Here is a 22,904-nt window from a genome sequence, read left to right as displayed (position 1 = left end):
TTTGCTTGGATCCAACTAACCAATGGATGTGTTTTACTGTGAAGTCAAACAGGAAGCTGACGTATTATCTTACCTATATAGAGGGAGGAGTCTTTCTTCTTGACGTGGTCGTCAATGTAGGACACTCCCAGAGGCTGAACAGGCGTGGCTCCGACTCCCAGCAACACCTGTGCTCCAATCAGCAGCAGATACATCATGTTGGTGTTGGCCTTGTTGGCGCACACGGCGTCCTCAGCTTCCTGAGCATTAACGCTGTTATTGGAGCAATAATCCCTGCCCACATCAGTCCTCCATGTCTCTCCGATCTCGTATTGATTGGTCAGGAACTCCGGCAAAGCGGAGAGGAGGGCGCCAAGCGCCATGACGATCCCGCCGCAGCCAATCAGACGAGGCCTGTGCGCTTTTGCCCCGAAGTAGCTGACAAACAGGATCAGGGCGAGGTTTCCAATCTCAAAGCTACTCGCTATCACGCCAACGTCTGTGCTCTGAAGGTTGAAGCGCCGCTCCAGCGTGGTCAGCACGCTCACCTGGGGGGGGACACACACTCACATTGATTATTGGAGTTTGGCTCGTACGAACAGCTCTGACTGAAACTAGACTGGGCTCCACAAGAACAAATCAAAACATTACAGTTTATCAAAATAACTTTACACTCAGTTTCCCAACATTCCTGAACTTTAACATGAAGTGGTTCTGCTGAGCATCAGGATGTTAAAGGTACAGTCTGCAACTCATACAAAAGTAACTTTTTGTCATATTTGCTAAGGCTGTCACTATGTAAGGACAGCTTTACATCAGACTAGTAGTTTGTGTGAAAAAACAGACTCATTGAGTCCCCCCTGCTGCTCCTGCAGCCTTTGGCAGATTGCCAGAAAGCACCGTGACCGAGCAAAAAGAACCAATAAGAGCCAGGATTGTGTTTGATGGGCTGTCTGACAGCTGTTGCTCACGGGCCCCACCCCTTTCCCGGAGCTAGAGCGCCATCTTTTTTACAGTGTATGGTCTGGAAGAGTAGAAGATGGAGTTAATGACTTTTCTGCTTGAAAGGTAATAACTGCTGCTTGATTTACATTATATTTGATTTGTAATTGTCACACTAGAACTCTGTGGTGCATGTGTTGTTTGTGTGTGTGCGCAGCCTCCTTTTGGGTGCTGTAAGGGACACTGTTGTTGCTGCTACTAGAATCTGGTGTGTGCACATAGCGATAGAGAAGCGCTGCAGTAATATGCTTTTAACAGAGCATGTTATATTACTGTGATGTTGCTGTCGGAATAACGTTAGCTTGTTAGCTCCTCTGAGGGATGGAGTTTGGAAAGTTTGGAGGCAGGGCAAGAGAGCAGCGGGGAGAGAAGGATCTAAGAGTTGCGGATTGCACTTTTAAGGAAATGTTTCTACATTTGCACTAAGAAAGTGATGCACTTTATATATATATCCACAAAGCTGCTGCATCTGGACATTTTTTTTAAATTTTTGCTCTACAAGGAAATTTAAAACTCACGACACTTGGTTTAAGATGTTTTGTTAATTTGTCCTGTAGAATATTAAACATGTATTGTTATATCACCTAACCAAACCCTGTGATTTTCTTTATTTGTAAAACCAAAATACTGCTGTGCACTTTATTTTTGGCAAAGAGCTCCAAGCAGGTCTGCAGTGTAATTTGTTGGTCATGTTTATTTTGTTTTTTAAATTGTGAAAAATGTAAAACTAAAGGACGTTATATACTGTAATTTAGTATTTTGGATAGCAATGTTCAAAACTTTTAATTCATATTTGAGATAACTACCTCTTGTGCAGTCAAAACAACACATTTGTATTGTTTCACATGTATCGTTCAATGTTTTAAAATAAAATAAGATTGGAACATTCAAGGTGTATGATGTCAGTTAAAACAAAGAAAGAAATCGCGATCTGCCAGAAAATTGTAATTGGTGGACCCTTACATTTCACCATTTCTCCGTCCATGAAAAGAAAAAGCAGTTCGTGTTTGGAGTTAATGCTCACAAACCAAACTGCTCCATCCTAAACCTTACATGTAGGGCCTTCAGTTCTCACAGAAACCATCTACTGACAACATCTACAGACAGAAACCAGAACAACATCTATAGACACAATCCTCCACCCCATTGATAAGCAGTGATTCCATCTGATTGGAAACAGTGTTAGTGTATGTTAGAAAAGAGGAACCAGAGGCTGTAACCATTGTTCCTGTCAACAGTGACTAAACCTGTGCCCCATCTGATCCCTGAGAGCCTCAGTGAACATGTGTGAGTGACAGCTGATCGTCCTGTTAGGAAGGTTCCAGTCTCTTCTGCAGGTTCAACATGTTTGACAAACTGAATGGAGTTCATTCACTGATCCCAGTTTAGCTCCAACCACAGCCCATCACTGTGGAAATGTTTCATCTGTTGCCTAGCAAAAACACAAATGCCGCCGTCATCCTGTCCAATAACAGTCGAGTCTGGTTTGAGTCTCAGAAAACATGCTTTAGCTCTGTGCTAGCTCCAACAGCTTTATTTAGAACCATCAGTTTTATGTTTGACTGACTGCTTTTATTCTGTGTGATGATTATGTTTAAATAATAAGTTTTCAAAGAGTTTAGAGCCCGAATGTGACGATATCTCGATATTTTTTTCTTCGCACGATCGATTGTCGATATGCTCGTGCTAAGTATCGATTTTTTTTTTATTTTAAAAAAAACCTTTTCTGCTTTTTCACTAAAATGTGCAGGTAGGTCTTCAAGGAAATGTTGTCACTGTTGAAGGTACAAATATTTTGTTTACTGCAATATTGCACTATAATGGAAAGAAAGACCCTATTTTTGTTTACAGAAAGCACTATTGGAGATACTTATTCATTTACATTGGTATGATGACACTTATTTACAGAAATGTTGCACTAAAATAGTATCACTGTTCAGGACACTTTCAATTTACTGTCTTTCAGAGATATAAAATAAAAATTGTATTTTTTCAATTAATCTTTTTTTTCTTGTTAGATTGATTTCTGACCAATATATCAATAATCGCAGTATCGTCATATCGTGAGATAATCGTTATTGTGAGCTTTGTATCACGGGGTACCCAGAGTTTCCCACCCCTTCGCACGAGTGCACGTTACGTCTCTCTTCTTATAAATACAAAGAGTGTGTTGTAATTTGTAGACAGAGTTAAACAGCTCTGTGTGTGTGTGTGTGTGTGTGTGTGTGTGTGAGTGTGTGTGGATGACAGGCAGCCTATCAGACAGGTTTTCTGCTCCTTGTTTGCTGAGCAGCTTCAGGCACTGCACAAACTAAAGAGCAGAAGGAGTTCCATGTGAAACATAAACTCATGCAACAGTTTATTTAATGAAAGGGATTTTGAAAAACTCACACTGTATTTAATTATTAATGCATGAAGTTGTGTAAAAAAACTTTTTCAGTTTCTCTCATGACTTTTAGCATCAAAGACTTCACATCTGAAAACACAAATAGATAATATTGTTGATCACTTGGTGCAGATTGGTGTGAGAGCGTGACACATGCACGCACAGGAGGGGGAGCTGTAGAGAACATGTAAAGGTCCATCAGATTAACACGTTATACACGTTCTCCATATTAGGAGCGGAACATCTGATCTACTGAGTGGATCAGGACCTGCTGAGCATCACATCCTGAAGCCTCCCACTGTGTGTGTGTCATCTATACATTACACACACATTAGAGCTGTGAGAGAACAACTCCATCGCCTTCATGACATCGTGTAGGAACACACACAACTACCAAAAATAAACATAAAACGAATAAATAAATAAACAAATAAAGGTGAAAGTTAAGATAAGTGCAGCTCATTAATTACAGGGTGCATCAAAATCTGCTGTGACGTAATAAACAGGAACCACTTGTCACTGAGGAACAGTATTAACTTTGCTAAATGGTAAATGGACTTGATATAGATAGCGCTTCAACGCCTACACTGAAGTAGTCCCAAAGTGCTTTACAATATCAGTTCATTCACACACCAATGGGACTGAGCTGCCATGCAAGGCGCTGGTCAACCACTGGGAGCAACTTTTAAGGATCAGTGTCCTGCCCAAGGACACTTCGACACATCGACTGGTACTCCCAAACCTCTCGATCAGAAGACGACCCCACTACCACCTGAGCCACGGTCGCCCTTTATAAACATTCACCAGGTAAACAACACTTACCAGGTAAGCTCCCACCGTGCCCTGCGCCAACATCAGCGCACATTCCGATATGAGGAAGATCTTGATGTTGGAGAAGCACGAGGACTTCTTAGTCGGTCCGGTACCTGGGTCCGCTTCCCCGTCGCTTCGCTCCGAGTCCCGGGGCTTCTTCTTCACCATCTTCTCTGGAGCTCAGCGCTTCATCATCATCTTCGTCAGCAGCTCGCTTCAATCCTCAGAGCTCATTAAAAGTGCTCAGAACGGTTACCGACACTTACCAACACACCACACACCGACCGACCGACTAGTGACGCCCTCATACCGCATGTTCCCGCTCAGTTAGAGTCACTTAGAGTCATTAATGTATCAGTTAGAGTCAGTTTGCACCGACAGAACGCGTTCCGGCTCAGTTTTACTCAGAGGAAAATCACACACACAAAAGATCTGTGACTACTGAGGAGCCCCGCCCCCTACCAACACTAAGGGGCGGGGCCTATCAGCTACTCTCTCTGTGTGTGTGTGTGTGTGTGTGTGTGTGGGTGTGTGTGCGTGTGTGTGTGTGTGCGTGTGCGTGTGCGTGCGCGTGCGTGTGTCCATCTGAGCATATTCATCTCCATCACTTTCCTTTTGATGAACATGACAATATCTAACTCTACTTTTATTTCTTCTTCTTTAAGTCCATGCAGAGTGGACACGCCCCTCCCTGGACATTACAACCATGAGTTGAACCTAGTTTCCATAATCTGGTCTCGACCCATCACTTCCACAGACAACAGACTGACTAAAGCTCAGCGTCAACATGGGACCATGGGATGCACTTATTTATTGAAATGTATATTAAATGATTATTTCGTGTTCTGTTTTTGTAGTGGGTTCTTGACGTCAGAATAGAGGTTTAATAAAAGTTTAAATGTCAATAAAAACACAGCGTTTACAATTTGTACATGTTTATTTTACAGGCTAATAACATGATGATAAATTAGGCAGTTTCACAATTATTTAGTTATTTTGACTCATTGGTATCACACAAAATGTACATTTTAAATAGGGATGTATGGTATATACACATTCTGAGTGTTTTAGATGTTCGTGTGAATTTGGGATTTATAGGGGTTTTCTAATGCTCTGATGAGGAGGAGGAGGAGGAAGAAGGAAAATGGAAAGTTAAAGTAATGAAATTAATAAAACTTTACCAAAATTAAATTATGGACTATGAATCTAGAATTTTCAATTGAGATAATTTGTTAAGTTATAAACCATCTTTCTGCCAGAATTGTGCGTGCATGCAGTTTTACACTCCTTTGAATAGGTGTGATGATGACAGCTCCTTCTGCGTAACCAGTAGTGTGTGGTGAAAAAGCTTTTCCTGGCGCTTTTCTGAGGATTTCTTCCACTCATTCACTGTACAGGCCCGCGGGGGAACTGTCGGCATGAATGGGTTCTGGTTCTCCTTCTCACACGGGACAACTTCTGGGCGTCGATGGGTAGTTTAACCAACAAGTTCTCAAATCAAAGATGCTAGAGTTTGTTTAAAGGTTACTCATGGGAAGCTATAAAAATTGACGAGCTCCAAAAATGGGAAAAGGCTGTTTGGCTAATTTAAAAAATGGAGATAAAACTTAAAGTTAGTTATTGTGGAAGTGGCTTGCAGCCACTTCCTGACTGGAGAGAAGTTCAAATAATTTCTCAAAGTTTATGCATAACTAAACTGTTTAAGTCAGAGGTAAAGAAACGGACTGGATGAGACTGAGCTGAAGTTGGAGTGTAAGAGAGATGAGGGCCAGAGAGCGTAAGAACTTTCTTTTGGCAAGAGCGAGGGCAAGGCCTTTTGAAAAAAATGTCAGGAGGTTATCTGATTGGTTAAAACATCTGCAGTGCAGGAGTGAGTGAGACCTGATTGGTTGGCAGAAATAAGCGGGAGTCTTAACTTTCCTGTAAAGATGATAAGATGGTGGGGCTATCCCCACATGTGCTTTTTAACTCATTCAGTGCCAGCCATTCTCAGATTTTCTACCCCCCTCAGTGCCAGCTGTTTTTGAGCATTTTGACTGATTTTAAAGACCCACAGAATATTTTCTGCTATGACTATCTAAAATCTGACACCAGATTCTGAATGATTGAAGCCTCTACTTTCATCAAAAATAAAAACCTATTTGTTCTTTTGTAATCAGCCGTTGAATATAGCAAGTTTTACACAAATCTTCAGTTTGAGAGCAAAAAGCTGAGAAAACAGACTTTTTGTAAAAAAAAAAAAACCCTGTCAGTTACTTTAAAGATCTTTTTATTTTTTGCTTTTGAAACAACTCTAACATCTGAACATTGAATGAATAAAACTAAGATCATACCAGCACCTGCCAGAGCCACTGGTCCCAGTAAGGCTCTCAAACTGGGAGTGGGAAAGAGGTGGACAACTTTGTAGACAAGCTGAAGTCTGAGGGTGAAACCATCATGGCCAGTACAGGAAAGAGAGCTATCGTGGAAAGTGTTAATCTGCGTGTGGAGGAGAAGATCTCCTTAAGGTGTGGTTGTGATAGAGGTCTCCAGAACATGGAGGTGTTGGGTATAGTGACAGTGTGTCAGACGATAAAAATGGACGAATCCCCCTCATCATCAACAACAAAGACAACAAAGGGCTGCAGCTACAGACTCATCCTAACGTGAATAAGAAGCTGTTCACAGCTGAGTCTGTAATTTGTCTGAAGAACCCAGAGAAGTCGTTTCCTCTGAACAACAACAAAGTAGAGACTACAGACCACTGATGAGTCCCTCACACCTCTAACCATAAACTGCTGGCCTTCAGAGAGCGACTCAGAATGTGACGTTAACATAGAGTATGAGCTGCAGAAATGTTTTACAAATGTTTTATTGGCCAAGTACAGTTTTTAAGACAGCACAAGGAATTTGACTTGGTAGTCAGTGCGCAAAACAAAAAAAACACAAAAACAAGCCAACAACAATAATAATAATAATGATGATAGATATAAAGGATGAGGGATGAATAAAGGATAGATAGAGAATAAAGGATAAATATGATAAATATAAATATATATTTATCATATTTATCCTTTATTCTCTATAAATATATATATTATAAATATATATGCCCTCCCGTAGGCCCACCACCCGCAGGAGGGATCATATGGGGCCGGTGCAGTGTGGATCGGGCAGTCGTCCAGGGCGGGGGCCTTGGCGATCTGATCCCCGGCTACAGAAGCTAGCGTTAGGGACGTGGAATGTCACCTCTCTGGCGGGGAAGGAGCCTGAACTTGTGTGCGAGGTGGAGAAGTTCGGACTAGATATAGTCGGTCTCACCTCGACACATAACAAGGGCTCTGGAACCAGCCTTCTCGACAGGGGTTGGACTCTCTTCTACTCTGGAGTCGCCAATGGTGAGAGGCGCCGGGCCGGGGTGGCTATACTTCTTGCCCCCCGACTTAGTGCCTGTACGTTGGAGTTTACCCCGGTAGACGAGAGGGTAGCCTCCCTCCGCCTTCGGGTGGGGGGACGGATCATGACTGTTGTTTGTGCCTATGGGCCAAACAGCAGCTCGGAGTATCCACCCTTCTTGGATTCCTTAGAGGGAGTACTGGAGAGTGCTCCTTCTGGGGATTCCCTCGTTCTGCTGGGGGACTTCAACGCTCACGTTGGCAGCGACAGTGAGACCTGGAGGGGCGTGATTGGGAGGAACGGCCCCCCTGATCGGAACCCGAGCGGTGTTTTGTTGTTGGAATTCTGTGCTCGCCACAGATTGTCCATAACAAACACCATGTTCAAGCATAAGGGTGTCCATATGTGCACTTGGCACCAGGACACCCTAGGCCGCAGTTCGATGATCGACTTCGTAGTCGTGTCATCGGACTTGCGGCCGCATGTCTTGGACACTCGGGTAAAGAGAGGGGCGGAGCTGTCAACTGATCACCACCTGGTGGTGAGTTGGCTCCGATGGCGGGGGAGGATGCCGGTTAGACCGGGAACGCCTGGCAGAGTCTCCCGTCAGAAGGAGCTTCAACTCCCACCTCCGGGAAAACTTCAACCATGTCTCGGAGGAGGCGGGGGACATTGAGTCCGAGTGGGCCATGTTCCGTGCCTCTGTTGCTGAGGCGGCTGATCGGTGCTGTGGCCGCAAGGTAGTCGGTGCCTGTCGTGGCGGCAATACCCGAACCCGTTGGTGGACACCGGGGGTGAGGGATGCCGTCAAGCTGAAGAAGGAGTCCTACCGGGCCTTTTTGGCCTGTGGGACTCCGGAGGCAGCAGACAGGTACCGACGGGCCAAGCGGAGTGCAGCCACGGCGGTCGCCGAGGCAAAAGCCCGGACATGGGAGGAGTTTGGTGAGGCCGTGGAGAACGACTTCCGGACGGCTTCGAAGAGATTCTGGACCACTATCCGGCGTCTCAGGAGGGGGAAGCAGTGCACCGTCAACACTATGTATGGTGCGGATGGTACGCTGCTGACCTCGACTCGAGACGTTGTGGATCGGTGGGGGGAATACTTCGAAGACCTCCTCAATCCCACCGACACGCCTTCCAATCAGGAAGCAGGGCCCAGGGACCCGAGAGTGGGATCTCCTATCTCTGGGGCTGAAGTTGCCGAGGTGGTTAAAAAGCTCCTCGGTGGCAGGGCTCCGGGGGTGGATGAGATCCGCCCGGAGTTCCTCAAGGCCCTGGATGTTGTGGGGCTGTCATGGCTGACACGACTCTGCAACATCGCGTGGACATCGGGGGCAGTGCCTCTGGATTGGCAGACCGGGGTGGTGGTCCCCCTTTTTAAGAAGGGGGACCGGAGGGTGTGTTCCAATTATAGAGGGATCACACTCCTCAGCCTCCCCGGTAAGGTCTATTCAGGGGTACTGGAGAGGAGGGTCCGCCGGATAGTTGAACCTCGGATTCAGGAGGAGCAATGTGGTTTTCGTCCTGGCCGTGGAACTGTGAACCAGCTCTACACCCTCAGCAGGGTCCTTGAGGGGTCATGGGAATTTCCCCAACCAGTCCACATGTGTTTTGTGGACCTGGAAAAGGCATTTGACCGTGTCCCTCGGGGATTCCTGTGGGGGGTCCTCCGGGAGTATGGGGTATCGAACCTCCTGATAGGAGCTGTTCGTTCCCTGTATGACCGGAGTCAGAGTCTGGTCCGCATTGCCGGCAGTAAGTCGAAATCGTTTCCGGTGAGGGTTGGACTCCGCCAGGGCTGCCCTTTGTCACCGATTCTGTTCATAACTTTTATGGACAGAATTTCTAGGCGCAGTCAGGGCGTTGAGGGGGTCCGGTTCGGGGGCCTCAGTATTGCATCACTGCTTTTTGCAGATGATGTGGTCCTGTTGGCTCCAACATACCGTGACCTTCAACTCTCACTGGATCAGTTCGCAGCCGAGTGTGAAGCGGCCGGAATGAGAATCAGCACCTCCAAATCCGAGTCCATGGTTCTCGACCGGAAAAAGGTGGAGTGCCTTCTCCGGGTTGGAGATGAGGTTCTGCCCCAGGTGGAGGAGTTCAAGTACTTCGGGGTCTTGTTCACGAGTGAGGGAAGGATGGAGCGAGAGATCGACAGGCGGATTGGTGCGGCGTCTGCAGTGATGCAGAGTCTGCACCAGTCCGTCATTGTAAAGAGGGAGCTGAGCCAAAAAGCAAAGCTCTCGATTTACAGGTCGGTCTACGTTCCAACCCTCACCTATGGTCATGAACTTTGGGTCATGACCGAAAGAACAAGATCACGGGTACAAGCGGCCGAAATGAGTTTCCTCCGTAGGGTGGCTGGGCTCTCCCTTAGAGATAGGGTGAGAAGCTCAGTCATTCGGGAGGGGCTCAAAGTAGAGTCGCTGCTCCTCCGCATCGAGAAGAGCCAGATGAGGTGGCTCGGGCACCTAATTAGGATGCCCCCTGAACGCCTCCCTAGTGAGGCGTTCAGGGCACGTCCCTCCGGAAGGAGGCCCCAGGGAAGACCCAGGACACGCTGGAGAGACTATGTCTCTCGGCTGGCCTGGGAACGTCTCGGGGTCCCCCCGGAAGAGCTGGAGGAAGTGGCCGGGGAGAGGGAAGTCTGGGCCTCCCTACTGAGGATGCTGCCCCCGCGACCCGGAAACGGCTAAGCGGGAGAAGATGGATGGATGGATGGATGGATAAATATATATACAGTGCAGAAGATAATGTCTTCATGGAGGTGGTGATCGGGTGGGGGGGGGGTTCAGTTGGTGACTGGGGCTGTGTTCATGTGGATGGTGGCAGAGGGAAAGAAGCTGTTTTAGTGTCTGGAGGTTCTGGTCCTGATGGACTGAAACTCGAGGGGGGGGGGATTTAAACAGTTTGTTACCAGGGTGGGAGGGGTCGGCCACAATCTTTCCTGCAAGCCTCAGAATCCTGGAGGCGTACAGGTCCCGGAGGGAGGGCAGATTGCAGCTGATTATCTTCTCTGCAGAGTGGATGATACGCTGCAGTCTGGCCTTGTCCTTGGACATAGCTGCAGCATACCAGATGGTGTAGGAGGAGCAGAGGATGGACTGGAAGATGGAGCTGTAGAAGTTCACCATCATCTTTGTTGGCAGACCGAACTTCTTCAGCTGCCGCAGGAAGTACATCCTCTGCTGAGCTTTTTTGAGGTCCTTGAGGTCCTGGGTGATGATGGTCCCCAGGAAGCAGAAGTACTCCACAGAGGTCACTGTAGAGTCTCATAGGGTGAGGGGGTGAGGGGAGAGTCTGGAGCTCAAAGACGTGGTCATCAGCATCCCTGTGCTATCTGGTGTGGGAGCCCCTGTGATCGGTGATCTGGATGGAGAATACAAACATGACAGCAGGAGGAACGTTCTAGAATGGAATCTGCCCCTCATCAACACCAACAACAAGACAGGAAGTCTGGAGTTTAGCATCGCTGGACAACCCAACGAGTTCTTCCCCATCAACGTCTCCTTTGTGTCCAAACGCAACTACTGTGACATCCAGGTTGCCAAGGTGACATACTAATTCTGTAAAAATGTTTGGAAGAAAACCAAAAAATGGGGTAAACATCACACAAATCACCACAGATACAACCAAGAAAATGAGTGCACTGCAAATATAAACAGAGATTACCACCACTACAGGAGACACCACCACTACAGGAGACACCACCATCAACAGAGAGGACTGTCAGTTCCTGTAACAACAATACAACAAACACATTAAAACACTATCGAGCTGAGCCCTGTAGCTCTCTACTATCCTGCCAAAGTCCCAGTAAGCTGGATGCAATGTAACAGCTTCGTTTTAAAAGCCGCAGAAACCGCTGTGCCAGCCGGCAGCTGAGTTGTTTATGCCCAGCTAAGAAAACAGCTTGAAGCAGGCTACACCGTAGCAGCACACACAGGCAGCTTTAAGCCGAGCAAAACGGCAGCATCTACACAAGGTAGAAAGCATGAAATACCCAATCGATCATGATTATGCACCACTAAATATTTATACAAAAAATACACAAAATTACAACATAAATGCACAAAACTACACTAAAAAAGATACAAAAATACACAAAATGACTTCAGAATCACACTACAATGGCAACACAAAAGAATAATTATACAAAACATGCACAAAACAGATACAAAAAAACACATAATGACTCCAAAAAACATACATTACAGAAAAATACACCAAACAAAAAAAAATCTGAAAATGAGTAAAAAAAAACAACAAACACATTTATCATGCGCATATCCCATCTATACTATAATTCAAGGGAGGTCTGTGTGGATGTCTGGATGTGTGTGTGTGGAGCAAATATCTCCCCGACACGGTGCCAGTTCGACCTGAAACTCGGTCGACGGGTTTCAAATACTCCGAGTGTGTGTATCTGTTATTTTGGAGTAATTTGGTCATTTTAAAATGTTTATTTTAATTTTATTTCACTTCTGGACGGCCCCGAAATGAAACCTATTCAGCTTTTGACCTCAGGGTGTGAGGGGGCGCTCGCACACCATATGTTGAGAGACGACTTCTGCCATCCATCTTGATCACAGTTGAGTCGACTTCCGGTATCCATTTTGATGGTGAAACAGATGAACGGTGATCAACTGCGACACATTAAAAAAAAAAATAATAATCTATCGGCATCCACGTTAATCAATCTTATTTTAGAGTATTTTGGTGTAGCAAAACGGTCAAATTAACGTTAATTTTATAATTACGACTCCCTCCGTAAGAGCGCAGTGTTGAGCGCGATACTTCCGGTTCCGGGTTCATGACGTCACCATGTCGCAGTTTGGAGTAAAAAAAAAAAAAAAAAAGGTCAATATTAAAAACGTTTTTGTACCGCTAAAAGTCATTTAAGTTAATATTTCATGGTTATTTAATATTATTCCTGTGATTCCAAACTTCCTTTAAATCTCGGGTCACGAACTCACTTCCTCCTTCATCTCCACGACTGTGGACGGAGGCTGTGCTGACAAACATTCAGAGGAATGTAACGTTTTTGTGCGGAAGGGTCCACAACATGGCTCCACTATGATTATTGTTTGTGGACGTACTATTCTGGTAAGTAAACATGCATGTTTATCCGTGAACACAGCATTATAAACGCTCATATTTTCACCACATAAGCAAAAACAAAAGCATGTGAGGCTTTTACTCCGGAGCAGAGCATCACACGCTGGAGAAGTCAAGTCATTTATAGCAGAAAGACCCGCAAAGTTCGTGTTAACATGCACATAGTTCTAATGTCGGCAGTTAAGAAAGCTAAGCTAAGCTAAAGCTTATCACATGGTGCTCGAGGTAATAAACCTAGACGTTGCATCTAAAGAAGGAGAGATGAATGATGTGACTACATATTAGTCTTTCTTATTATTATTTTATCTTATAGTTACTGGTATTCTCATTGTATTATTGCTATTACCTCATTATTTTATATTTTTTATTTTTATTATTGTATTATAGTTACTAGATTCTCATTATAGTATTTTGTTATTGCTATTATTATTTTATAATTGTACTACTACTCTATTATTGTTATTATATTATTGCTATTACCTCATTTAATATTTATTATTTTATATTAGTTACTGGATTCTCATTATATTTTATTGCTATTATTATTATAACTATTACTACTTCTACTATTAATATTATATCCCTATCTAATTGTACTACTACTTTATTATTGTTATTGCTATTCTTAATTATTATTTTTTATAACCATTACTATTACTACTTTCACTATTAATATTATATCTCTATCTAATTGCACTATTACTGTATTGTTATTGTTATTCTTAAATTATTCTTTTTTTATTATTTTATCTTATAGTCTGGTATTCTCATTGTATTATTATTAATATTGCTATTACCTTATTATTTTATGTTTATTATTGTATTACAGTTACTGGATTCTTTTTATTTTGTTATTGCCATTATTATTATTATTATTATTATTATGACCATTATTTTTTTAAACTCCTTTTTAATTATTAATATTTTATATTATAGTTACTGGTATTCTCATTGTATTATTAGCATTGCTATATTATCATATTTTATATATCATTGTATTATTAGCATTGCTATATTATCATCATATTATATCATTATTTAATATTTTTCATAATTGTTGTTTATCATATTATTGTTACTAGATTCTTATTATATTACTTGTTATTATTATTATTATTATTATTATTATTACTATTATTACTGTTACTATTATTACTGTTACTATTTTCGCTAATACTATTTTTTGTATATTATCATCAGGGCTCTACTCAAACTTATCCAGTGGTGGCACTGGTGTGACCAACTTTCTCTGTACAGCATAGCCATGCATGCTGATGAATAGTTGACTTAACTGGCGTACTGTAGTTTTGTATGAAGTAAAGATTGACAGTGACTTGAGATATATTTGCAAAATGTTTTAGCGTCAATGTTAAGTTTTTCTGTAACAAGCAGTGGCTGAAGTAATTATAATAATAATAATAATAATGGCTCCACTATGATTGTTTGTTCTGCGCAAGGGTGAGTTTTTCTTATATTATTCTAAGTGCTAAGAAAGATGCTAGCAGCTACAATGTAAACACACACACACACGGCTGATGCACGTTCGTGCACTACACCGGGATGAAAATACTGAACTTACACAGAGCCGTTTAGAGAGTTGGTGTTACAAAACGTTTATTTTTTGTGGTACTTCTGTGTCTCTCTTAACAACCTGCAACGGATTATGTGCAAGACGCGCACGAGAGATAACACACGGAGGAGATGGATGGAGAGACACACACACACAGTATTTATAATAAAAATATACTAAATGAGTAAAACAAAACAAAAAATAAACAATATTTATACAAAAAATACACCAAATGACTCCAGAATCACACTACAATGGCAAAAAAACAATAATTGTACAAAAAATGCGCAAAAAGACAACTAAAAGATTAAAAAAACACAATGATGACATTAAACCAGGAAAATTGCACCCACATTTTGCACCTGCAAATATACCCATTATGCTCCCACACGAATGCATACTTCTGACGGGCACTGTACTAGTATAATTAAACCAGGGAAATCACACACGCTTTTTTACTTTGCACCCGCAAATATACCCCTATGTACCGAGTATGTACGCCTCTTTGTACAACCACCCTTCAAACACACTCATTTGGTCACAACGGACAACTTTACTTAAGTTGTATCTGAATACATACTTCCGACGGGCACTGTACTAGTCTATCTAAACTATAATGACGGAAGCATCTGTGTGCATGTGTGTATGTGTCGAGCAAATATCTCCCTGATGCGGTATGAGTTCGACCTGAAACAACGGGTTCCAAATACCCCAAGTGTGTGCATCTGTTATTTTGGAGTAATTTGGTGAAGCAAAACGGTCAAAACATTAAAACATTAATTTTATAATCACGGCTCCCTCGGTAAGAGCGCGGAATTGAGCGTGCTACTTCCGGTTCCGGGTTCATGACGTCACCGTGTCACAGTTTGTTTGGGTTAAAAAAAAACAGCTAAAAGTCATTTAAGTTCATATTTCATGGTTATTTAATATTATTCCCGTGATTCCAAACTTACTTTAAATCTCGGGTCACAGACCACTTCCTCCTTCGTCTCCATGACTGGGCAGTGGCGGTCCACTATGATTTTGTGCGTGTGCGCGTGTGTGTGTGCGTGTGTGTGTGCGTGTGTGTGTGCGTGTGCGTGTGCGTGTGTGTGTATGTGTATGTGTGCGTGTGTGCGCGTGCGTGCGTGCGTGTGAGTGCGCAGGACAGGAACCAATCCAACACAGTTCAAATGTTACTATTTAAATTAACGAACCAAGAGGAAAAACATCAAAAGCCTTTATTAAAGCCTTTACTAAACCATTTATTACGACCTTTACTAAACTCTTAAGCCTTTAATAAACCCTTTATTAAACCCTTTACCAAAACCTTTATTAAACCTGTTACTACCCTTAATTAAAGCTTTTACTAAAGCCTTTGATAAACCTTTTATTAAAGCCTTAAGCCTTGACTAAACCCTTTCTTAAACCCTTTACTAAAGCCTTTATTAAACCCGTCACTAGACCCTTTTATTAAACCATTTACTAAACCCTTTATTTAAGCCTTTACTAAAGCCACAGTAGATTAAACTAATGACTTTAATGCAGATAGTAATAACTGATGGGAATCACTTCATTCTAACATTAAAACATAACCTTTGAGGCACAGAATGAGTTTCCTCTTCCTCCTTCTCCTCCTCAGTTTAAACAGGAAAGCTTGTGTTTACACTCCCAGTCGTTCCTCAGACTTTCCATTGTCTAAGGCCCAGTGGTTGGATGGGTTGGACCCTTCTCCATGTCCTATAAACACCGTGTGTTTCAGAGGTAGAACAATACTCTGCAGCCTCTTCTATTCATACAGTCCTGGCAGAGGTCCAAGGCTCCGCGCTCAGCCTCAGACCACCTGGAACCTCTGAGAACACTCCTCTCAGCAACAAAACCACAGACAGCTAGCATGCATTTTGCAAGGGTTAGAATGCTAGGGTTAACATGCTGGGGTTAACTTGTTGGGGATAGCATGAAGGGGTTAATATGTTGGGGTTAGCATGTTGTTCTGTTAAAAGATGAACACAATAGAGTGGGAACAGTAAATACAGAACATTGATTCAATGTGTAAATATTAGCTCACAACAACAGAATAAATGTTTACAAACCATTCCGGCTTTCACTTTTCCTCTCACACACGTCAGTTTAATGAAAGTCTGAATTAGCATTAGGAGTGAATTTAGATTTATTAAAACAAAGAGTGTGAACTATGATCATCAGCTGGAGGTAGTTAGGTAATGTAAGGTTAGTTACTAATCTACTGCTCGCCATCCTATCTCCTTCACCTACTTGTGAGCATTAGATGTTTTCTCACTAAATTTAAAAAAAATCATAAAAAATTATAGGAAGGCCCGAGGAGGCTCAAACCTGTCTCTATACGTAATCAGCTTTCTATGGCTGACATTTCATACACTTCAACCTATGGTCTACAAAGAACATGTCACTCTAACTTTTTAAAGAGATATATTACATATCACTGCTTATTGCAGGAAACACACCAATTTACATGCTTATAGCCATGATTAGTAGCTTACCAACAATGTTTGAATGGTCAAGGTCAGACGTATGGTTGAATTTTGAGGGATATTTAAGGACACTGTTTGCCCACTACATTTAGCTTCACATATAGCAAGTCATGTAACTAACTCAGCTACACACCCATCCCAGACACATTGATCACTGATACAGGTTACATGGATGGGGGGCCCGAAGGGAGAGGAGGGGCGAAGGAGATAAAACCGGGGAGAAAAGCCAAAGCTTGCTCTCTTCCTCTTGAAGGAGCTTGGAGCCGGCGCCAAAATAGTGTCTCACTCAGTCGTAAATCGTAACTGTAATAAATGGTGTTAAATCCATTCCTTGACTTCATCTTCATTATAGGTGTATGATTATCAGTGACGTGCCGTGAGCACTAGGGTTGGATAGGCAGGGCGATGAAAATCGAGACCACTTATGTCAACACCAATGTCAATGCCATATGTTTCTGCTGGCAAGTGTTAATGTAACAAAATCAACATCTAAAACACCATTAAAGAAACATAAACAATTATTCAATAGCAGCCTCCATACTCTCCCAACAAGATATGTATATCTCATGACACGGCAGCGCATCCGTTGTTTGTGTTGGAAACACAGAAACATGGAGAAAATGACAACAACAACAACAACTTGGAACAGCATCAGTGAGGCGCACCCAAAAAGCCAAACCTTCCTTTTGTAGCATTCACTGTGGAAAGTGCAAACAATTTTCTGACCTTTCCTTTGCTGAAGGTCTGGTAGCTCAGGTGTTGGTCTCCCATCTTTTAAAAGCTGTCATTTTTCCTCAAAAGAAAGTCTATCATCTTTAGCGCAATCATCCTGCCTATAGTGTTATCCCGCCGACTCACTAGAATGTAGCAGCAGCCTCACTTTATCAATTCACTAATGTACCCTGAACGTATGTATAGCATTTAGCATAGTGCGGTTACGTCCAAAGGCAGCGTAGAGAGCTGCCTTTTTAGGTAAATGGTTTTCATCTGGGGGAACTGACTGCGCATTTGCAAATACATAAAAACACGCTATGGGAACAGAAGCAGAGCAGCAATGTGCTTTTCGGAGAGGGTGTGGCCTCCTCCTGCCGTACAGCGGAGTGAGATTGTGCAGCATCTCTGCCGTACCAGGAAATAGCGATGTTTAGTCATTTGGGCTATGAAAAGCACAAAATGCTTACACTTTCAAACTTATAGGTACTGTAGCGAAAATGGAAGAATAAATCATTTATAATTATGTTATATTTAAAACAAATAATCAAAATATCAATTCACCCTTGGGTAGGGTTAGTGGATTTGATGTAGAGCCTAGGTTCCCAAATTGGGGTACGGGTACATCCTGGGGTACCCAAAGTGTCATGGGGGGTACGTGAATAAAAAAAAAAATGTAAACTAGAATATAAATAGAGCAGTCGTCAGGAGCCTCCGTGCATCAGGCCAAAATGGCTGCATCTACAGACCGTGGAGACGCCGCTTCGTTGCCACCGTCAGAGATAGACATTTTATTACTAAACGCCATCAAGGCAATTACCAATCTACGGGAAAGTTTTCTTAGCCTTTTTAATGAACTAAAAAAGAAAGATGAGCTACTCACCAAGTACACAGACATGATCGTACAACAGTCAATAACACTGTCGTCTTTCTTCCATAGTCCTCTACGTGACAACGATACAGTTCCCTGGGAGAATCCGGGTTCACAACTGTCCTGTTCAATGCTGCGCCAACCGTCATGGGATGAGAGAAAAACATGGAAAATGGTGTCTCTCCTTTGCTTACTCTCCATAATAATTTTAAAGCTCTCTCATACGAAAATGGAGACAAACTCAGTCCAATTGAGTCAACTGAAACAACTACCAGGAAAACCACAACTGGGACTGAAATCCCATCGATCCAAATCCTCCATAGCCCGTTGAAAACTTCTCAGAGCAGCGGTACAGAGGCACTCTGGTTCCACAAACAGTCCTACGGCCATCGACAAACACTGCTCTACTCCGCCTGATGCAGAACCGCTTGCATGCCAGGGTCCCTCGCGGCCAGCGGCATCCCGCTCACCGTCAGATGCTAATTGATCTTATAACTAACCATCAATTAGGTTTATTATGCCTCACTGAGACCTAACTCAAAAGTTAAAATTATGTGTTTCTTAATGAGGAAATTATGATAACCACCACGTTCCCTGTGAGAGTGGTTGGGGAGGGGGAGTGGTAGCAGTTTTTCACTCAAGCTTGTCAGTCGTCAGTCACCCATAAAAACCAAACTTAACCACATTTTATTTGAAAGCCTCTCTCTTGGAATTTGTAATCCCAAAAATAAAACACAAGGATGGTAAACTGGTTATAGTTTACCATCCTCCTGGTCCATATTCAGAGTTTCTTTCTGAATTCTCTGACTTTCTCACTGATCTGGTGCTAAGCACCGATAAAGTTAGCTGCCGCATACCAGATGGTGATTGAGGAGCAGAGGATGGACTGAATGATGGAGCTGTAAAAGTTCACCATCATCTTTGTTGGCAGACTGACCATCATCAGCTGCCTCATTAATAATAATAATAATGCATCAGTTTTATATAGTGCTTTATCATAGACACTCAAAGTCGCTTTACAGAATTAAGGCATTATTCTTTCACTCCACACTTAGTGGTGGTAAACTACTATTGTAGCCACAGCTGCCCTGGGGCAGACTGACGGAAGCGAGGCTGCCATAGTGCGCCATCGGCCCCTCCGACCACCACCAACACTCACTCACACACTACATTCATACTAGGCAATGTAGGTGAAGTACCTTGCCCAAGGGCACAATGACAGATCCCACTGGGTGACTGCCACCCCACTGTGGCACCTGGAATTCTCAGTGGTCTCCCATCCAACTACTAACCAGGCCCAGACCTGCTTAGCTTCCGAGATCTAACGGGATCGGGCAATGACAGGCTGGTATGGCCACTGGCCAAGTTGTAGTGAGTTGTATTTCACGGTTTCAGGCTGATGAAAGATGTTTTTTCATCACTGAAATTGCCAGTAGGCTAGTTATACTGTATATACTTTCATTATATAGACTACCCAGTATATAGATAATCCGAAGTGCAGTGTGATCGCTCACAATCAGTTCCATTTTTAGTAGCCATTACCTGTATATCACCTTTGACATGATCTGACGTTTGTGACCCATTGCGACACAGCGGTAGCACAAAACAGTGAACTATCATCTTAAATGGACAATTCCTGTGGTCATAGTAGTGCAGATGACAAGAAAGCGACGTAGCAGCTCTGGTGAGTACTTGAAACAGTGTTTGTTGAACTCAGAATAACAATGTGTTTTACTGTAATGTGCAGTTTTTTGGCTGAAGACAATAACAAGAGTGTGTGCATAGCAAAAGACAATCACGATGGTGAAAACTGATCACCCTCTCCAAGAGCGAGGCATGATCTCTGCGTCTGCAGGCATGCCCACTCATGCATATGCATGAAAGACCCAAAACAGCCTGTTTTTAGAAGTGTCATGAAAGTTACCTTTCAGAGGGCTCCAGAAAACAGGCGAGTTTGGGAAAATAATAATAATGTATTGGTTTTTATAAATCGCTTTATCATAGACACTCAAAGCACTTTACAGAATTAAGGCATTACTCTTTCACTCCACACTTAGTGGTGGTAAGCCACTATTGTAGCCACAGCTTCCCTGGGGCAGACTGACGGAAGCGAGGCTGCCATAGTGCGCCATCGGCCCCTCCGACCACCACAAACACTCACTTATATACTACATTAATACTAGGCAATGTAGGTGAAGTGTCTTGCCCAAGGACACAATGACAGATACCACTGGGCTACTGTGGCAAATGGAATTCTCCATGATCTCCCATCCAAATACTAACCAGGCACAGACCTGCTTAGCTTCCAAGATCAAACAAGACCGCCCAAAGACAGGCTGGTATGACTAGTATGACCTCAAATACTATGTTGTTGGGGTTCTTAGAACAAATGGGGAAAAACCTCCATGAAAAATAGCATAATACTAGACCTTTAAATAAAATGAGTGAAAATTCTAAATACGATGTTTTATCGTGTGCTTACAGATTATTATTTTATTAATATGTGAAGTGGCACTCGGCTTGTTCCTCTCATGTACCACCGTGTAAACCGAATCTTTAACACCACGTTTCTGACGCGAGCAACGAGACATGACAACCTCTTTCTGGTTTTAAACTTTTTAGTTGAAAAAATAAGAAAAAGATCACAAAGTCTGAAGCACGGTCAAAAGACTGTGTTGCTTCCATCACTTATTCGGCTCAAAAAAGAAAAGAAACACATGATTGAGGTAAGTTACATCCAATCACCGTTGAAAGTTAGGAGTGACGTCATAACACAGTCAGCAAATATAAAACGTTTTAAACACACAAGCACATCCCTAAATTATGCATTTTAAACTGATATAAAACATATGAATTATGATAAACTTAAACATATCATTCCAAAAAATGTTAATATTTAAACACAAATATTACTATTTTTAGAATAGTATCTTTATGGCCCTTACATTACCCGGCCCCCAATTGTTTAATACTGGAAAGTTAAACAATTGAAACTTAAACATTTGCATTTAAATCTTTCATAATGTCCATGAACTGTTAAACTTAAACATATGTAAAACAAACTTATTTCCTCATTTCTCTTAGTCTTCTGCAGGCTTCTCTGCCGACGCTGCCTCCTCTAACAAACACAGTTTGGTAATGGGTCTTTCCAAGATACTGGTCTTGGTTTTGATCTTCACTCTGCGCACCAAGCTGCTGGAATCTGGTAGTGTTTCGATTACTCTCCCCATAAGCCAGGAATTGCGTGGAGAAGAACTGTCGACTAGCAGTACAACATCTCCGGCCACAAAGTTTCTTCTTGAACTCGACCACTTCTGACGTTCTTGGAGAAGAGAAAGGTACTCCTTGGTCCACCTTGTCCAGAATAAGTCTGTGAGATATTGGACTTGCTTCCATCGCCTTTTTGTGTAAGTGTCTTCCTTGCTGAAGCTCCCTGGAGGCATGTTGGGTTGTGAGTTCAGCAACAATAAATGATTCGGTGTGAGAGGTTCAACGTCATTTACGTCATCTGAGATGCTTGTGAGTGGCGTGCCATTGATGATGCTCTCAACTTCACACATGATGGTCTGAAGACAATCATCATTCACAGTTTGTTCTTTCACCAGCGAGCTGATTATTCTTCGGACTGTACGAATCTGCCTTTCCCAAATCCCACCATGATGGGAAGCTGCAGGGCTGTTGAATATCCACTTTATTCCTTTTGTTTGCAATAATCTTTCAATCTAGTTCAGATGTTAAATTGCCTCTCTCATCATCCTGTCCGAGCCAACAAAGTTTGTGCCATTGTCAGAGCGCATGAGGTGGGTGGACCTCTTCTGCTTATAAAACGTCGGATTGCATTGATGCACGAGTCTGTGTCCAGGCTATCTGCAATTTCAATATGTACTGCTCTGAGAGTGAGGCAAGTAAACAGTACACCATATCTCTTTACTGGAGTGCAGCCCCGCTTCACATCAAAGGGTCCAAAGTAATCGACACCAGTGTTCGTGAAAGGCGGTTTATCAGGCAAAAGGCGATCTTCGGGCAGGTTTGCCATCTTTTGCTCTCCAACTTTACCATTGTTCCTGCGGCACACTGTACACTTGTTTATTAACTTCCGAATAGCAGAATTGGCTTGAGGGATCCAATATTTGCACCTTAGTTGTGCCAAGACATAACTTCGTCCAGTGTCCTGTTCTTTGGTGTATGTCTGTCATGATCAATGCGGAAACTCTACTGTGCTTAGAGAGTATAACTGGGTGTTTTGCATTTACTGGCATGGCTGACTTATTGAGTCTTCCACCAACTCTCAAAGTGCCTTCTTGAAGAATTGGATCTAATTTGCAGAGCTGACTGTTGCAACTGACTTGGTTGCCCCTTTTTAAAGCTTTAATCTCCTCTTCAAAATGTTGTCTTTGGCTGAAGTGAATTATTTCTGCTTCTGCTGCAATCAGATCATCCAAGGTGATTGAGTTTTGTTCTGTTTTTCGACATTTTTCCATGTGATGTTTTAACTTTGACCTTTGTTTTTGCGGTTCCTTTTCAGTTTCACTGATTGCCTTTGAGAATGTTTTTCTTTCATTCTTTAGGTGCTCTGAGGTCTTCTTTAGC

At 42.8% G+C, this 22,904-nt stretch overlaps 1 protein-coding gene and 2 pseudogenes across 1 annotated transcript in view; 1 reads left to right on the top strand and 2 right to left on the bottom strand.

Moving 5' to 3' along the window:
- Nucleotides 1-4,348, bottom strand: part of slco3a1a (solute carrier organic anion transporter family member 3A1a) — a 57,322-nt gene extending 52,974 nt beyond the window's left edge. The window contains exons 1-2 of the mRNA XM_028449579.1: nucleotides 4,190-4,348; nucleotides 74-527 (exon numbers count right to left, since the gene is read on the bottom strand). Of these exons, the coding sequence (XP_028305380.1) occupies nucleotides 74-527; nucleotides 4,190-4,348 (613 nt within the window). The remainder of the gene's footprint in view (nucleotides 1-73; nucleotides 528-4,189) is intronic.
- Nucleotides 4,349-6,491: 2,143 nt separating this feature from the next.
- LOC114464228 (coatomer subunit delta pseudogene) lies at nucleotides 6,492-11,119 on the top strand (annotated as a pseudogene).
- An 8,439-nt stretch (nucleotides 11,120-19,558) lies between these two features.
- Nucleotides 19,559-19,676, bottom strand: LOC114466304 (uncharacterized; annotated as a pseudogene).
- Nucleotides 19,677-22,904: the final 3,228 nt, after the last annotated feature.

The sequence above is a fragment of the Gouania willdenowi genome, chromosome 6, assembly GCF_900634775.1.
Source record: "Gouania willdenowi chromosome 6, fGouWil2.1, whole genome shotgun sequence".
NCBI lineage: Eukaryota > Metazoa > Chordata > Actinopteri > Blenniiformes > Gobiesocidae > Gouania > Gouania willdenowi.
This window is presented reverse-complemented; position numbering and strand designations above follow the sequence as displayed.